This window comes from Oryzias melastigma, unplaced genomic scaffold, assembly GCF_002922805.2.
Source record: "Oryzias melastigma strain HK-1 unplaced genomic scaffold, ASM292280v2 sc03531, whole genome shotgun sequence".
In the NCBI taxonomy this organism is placed as follows: domain Eukaryota; kingdom Metazoa; phylum Chordata; class Actinopteri; order Beloniformes; family Adrianichthyidae; genus Oryzias; species Oryzias melastigma.
The window spans coordinates 150-2,196 of record NW_023420099.1 but is presented as its reverse complement, the minus strand read 5'-3'; the positions used below and the strand labels follow the sequence as shown (position 1 = coordinate 2,196).

Sequence of the window (2,047 nt, the reverse complement as noted above, 5' to 3'; positions counted from 1 at the left end):
TAAACTAGACTTCACAAGCTAGCTTACAGATGTAAACTAGCTTAGACTTCACAAGATAGCTTACAGATAAGAGCTAGCTTAGACATCACAAGCTAGCTTACAGATAAGAGCTAGCTTAGAATTCAAAAGATAGCTTACAGATGTAAATTAGCTTAGCCTTCAAAAGCCAGTTTACAGATGTAAACTAGACTTCACAAGCTATCTTACAGATAAGAGCTAGCTTAGACTTCACAAGTTAGCTTACAGATGTGAGCTAGCTTAGCCTTCAAAAGCCAGTTTACAGTTGTAAACTAGACTTCACAAGCTAGCTTACAGATGTGAGCTAGCTTAGCCTTCACAAGCTAGCTTACAGATGTGAGCTAGCTTAAACTTCACAAGCTAGTTTACAGATGTGAGCTAGCTTAAACTTCACAAACTAGTTTACAGATGTGAGCTAGCTTAAACTTCACAAGCTAGTTTACAGATTGTAAACCATCTTTTATCTGTCTAAGCTTATATCTAGATAACGGGAAATAGGGGAAGGGTTGCTCCACGTCAACTGTCTGCCCACAATTCAGAGTCAAATTTCTAATTTGCTGCTTAGTAGAAACTATGTTCTAGAAAACAAACAGTTTTTTTGAGTTGGACTAAAAAGTGGCAAAATCACAATGATTAAAAGAACACTTTTTAGAAAGTAGATCAAAATGTAACAGAGTGGGTCTTTAAGGGGATCTTGGAAGATCATTGATATAAAAGGTTCTGTTTTTAATATACTGGGGGAAATAAAAGTCACGTCTCTGCACCAAACATTGACAATAGCTTTCTTTTATTTTGAAGTCAAAGGCTCTTTTTCTGTTACCTCTTTTCCTCCCACAGAAAATGTCCTAATATGTTTGTTTTTTGTTAGCTTTGCTAGGTTAACCGTTTTAAGAAGGTAAATGATGTATTTTTGACCGAGTGACATGACATGCCTCAAGAATGAATTGAGAGAATCCAGTAGTTTTCCCAAATTGAAATTCCTTCAGAATCAGATTTTTTGAGGCGGCTTAGGGGTTTGGAACCAGAGGGTTAAAGTACTTACTGGTGCTACAGCCACCTCATTTATGAGGAAATGAGCGAGACCGGCCGCTTTGCGTATGAGCCTCTCCTGACCCAGGAGGAGTCCACTCGGATCTTCGTTCAGGTTATGAGAATCCGACTCCAACATCAGCTCCCTCTGCAGAGACAGGATGCTGCAGGCTGGAGGCAAACATGAAGAATTAGAGCTGATCACAGAATCCAATAGTACAAAAGAACATATCTTGAATGTGTTCTGCTCACCAATAACTGCGTCAGAAATGAAGACGTGGAAGAGGCCGTTGCTGTAGAAGTTGAGCTCGAACAGCGCCGGCACCGTTTGGCCCGGAGCGATGGTAAACTCCCCGTTGCCGCTGGAGCTGCTGGTGACGTTGATGCAGTTTTCCAGGAGGTGGAGGGCCCGCATGACCACGTCCTCAGAGTTCCCCGAAAAGCCCAGATCAAAGTCCCGGGACAAGATCTCCTCCTTCATGTTGAAGAAGTCCTCCACAAGCTTGGAGAGCACCACGCCCTGGAGGACAGTTTACAGGTCAATAAAATAAGCCTAAATAATTAAATAAAATTATTGTTTCAAATTAAGACTATCATATGCATCAATGTAACATTTTTCATGTGTTCATGTAGTTGCAGCAAAACGCCTGCAGAGGGCAGCAGACCACAGATAGAGTGATGTGAAAAGGAAGAGAAAATGGGAACCAAAATGAGGGAAATCTAAATGCAGAAACAGGTCAGATTCCTACTTTTATGGAGAAGTATTATGTATCTCACAGCTTAATGACCTTAAAGGATAAATATCTCAATAAGTGAGACAAGCTAATGTTTACATTCACTCCAAAGTTCTGATCTCATCTTAAAAACCTGAAAAGATGCCCACTTTTAAATATTATATCCAATTCCAAAATAAGGCCACATTATAGATTCATGATTTTTTTGGATGAAGCATGAATAAACTTTATTTAAAATAGCAAATAACATAGATTATAGAAACTTA

At 39.5% G+C, this 2,047-nt stretch overlaps 1 protein-coding gene across 1 annotated transcript; it reads right to left on the bottom strand.

Annotated features, from left to right (window-relative positions):
- Nucleotides 1-1,006: 1,006 nt before the first annotated feature.
- LOC112139823 (glycerol-3-phosphate acyltransferase 1, mitochondrial-like) lies at nucleotides 1,007-1,567 on the bottom strand (the record flags this gene model as incomplete). The annotated part of the gene is made up of 2 exons (XM_024262661.2): nucleotides 1,007-1,218; nucleotides 1,300-1,567. Coding segments are annotated over 2 exons (480 nt in total), but the record flags the coding sequence as incomplete, so codon positions are not given.
- Nucleotides 1,568-2,047: the final 480 nt, after the last annotated feature.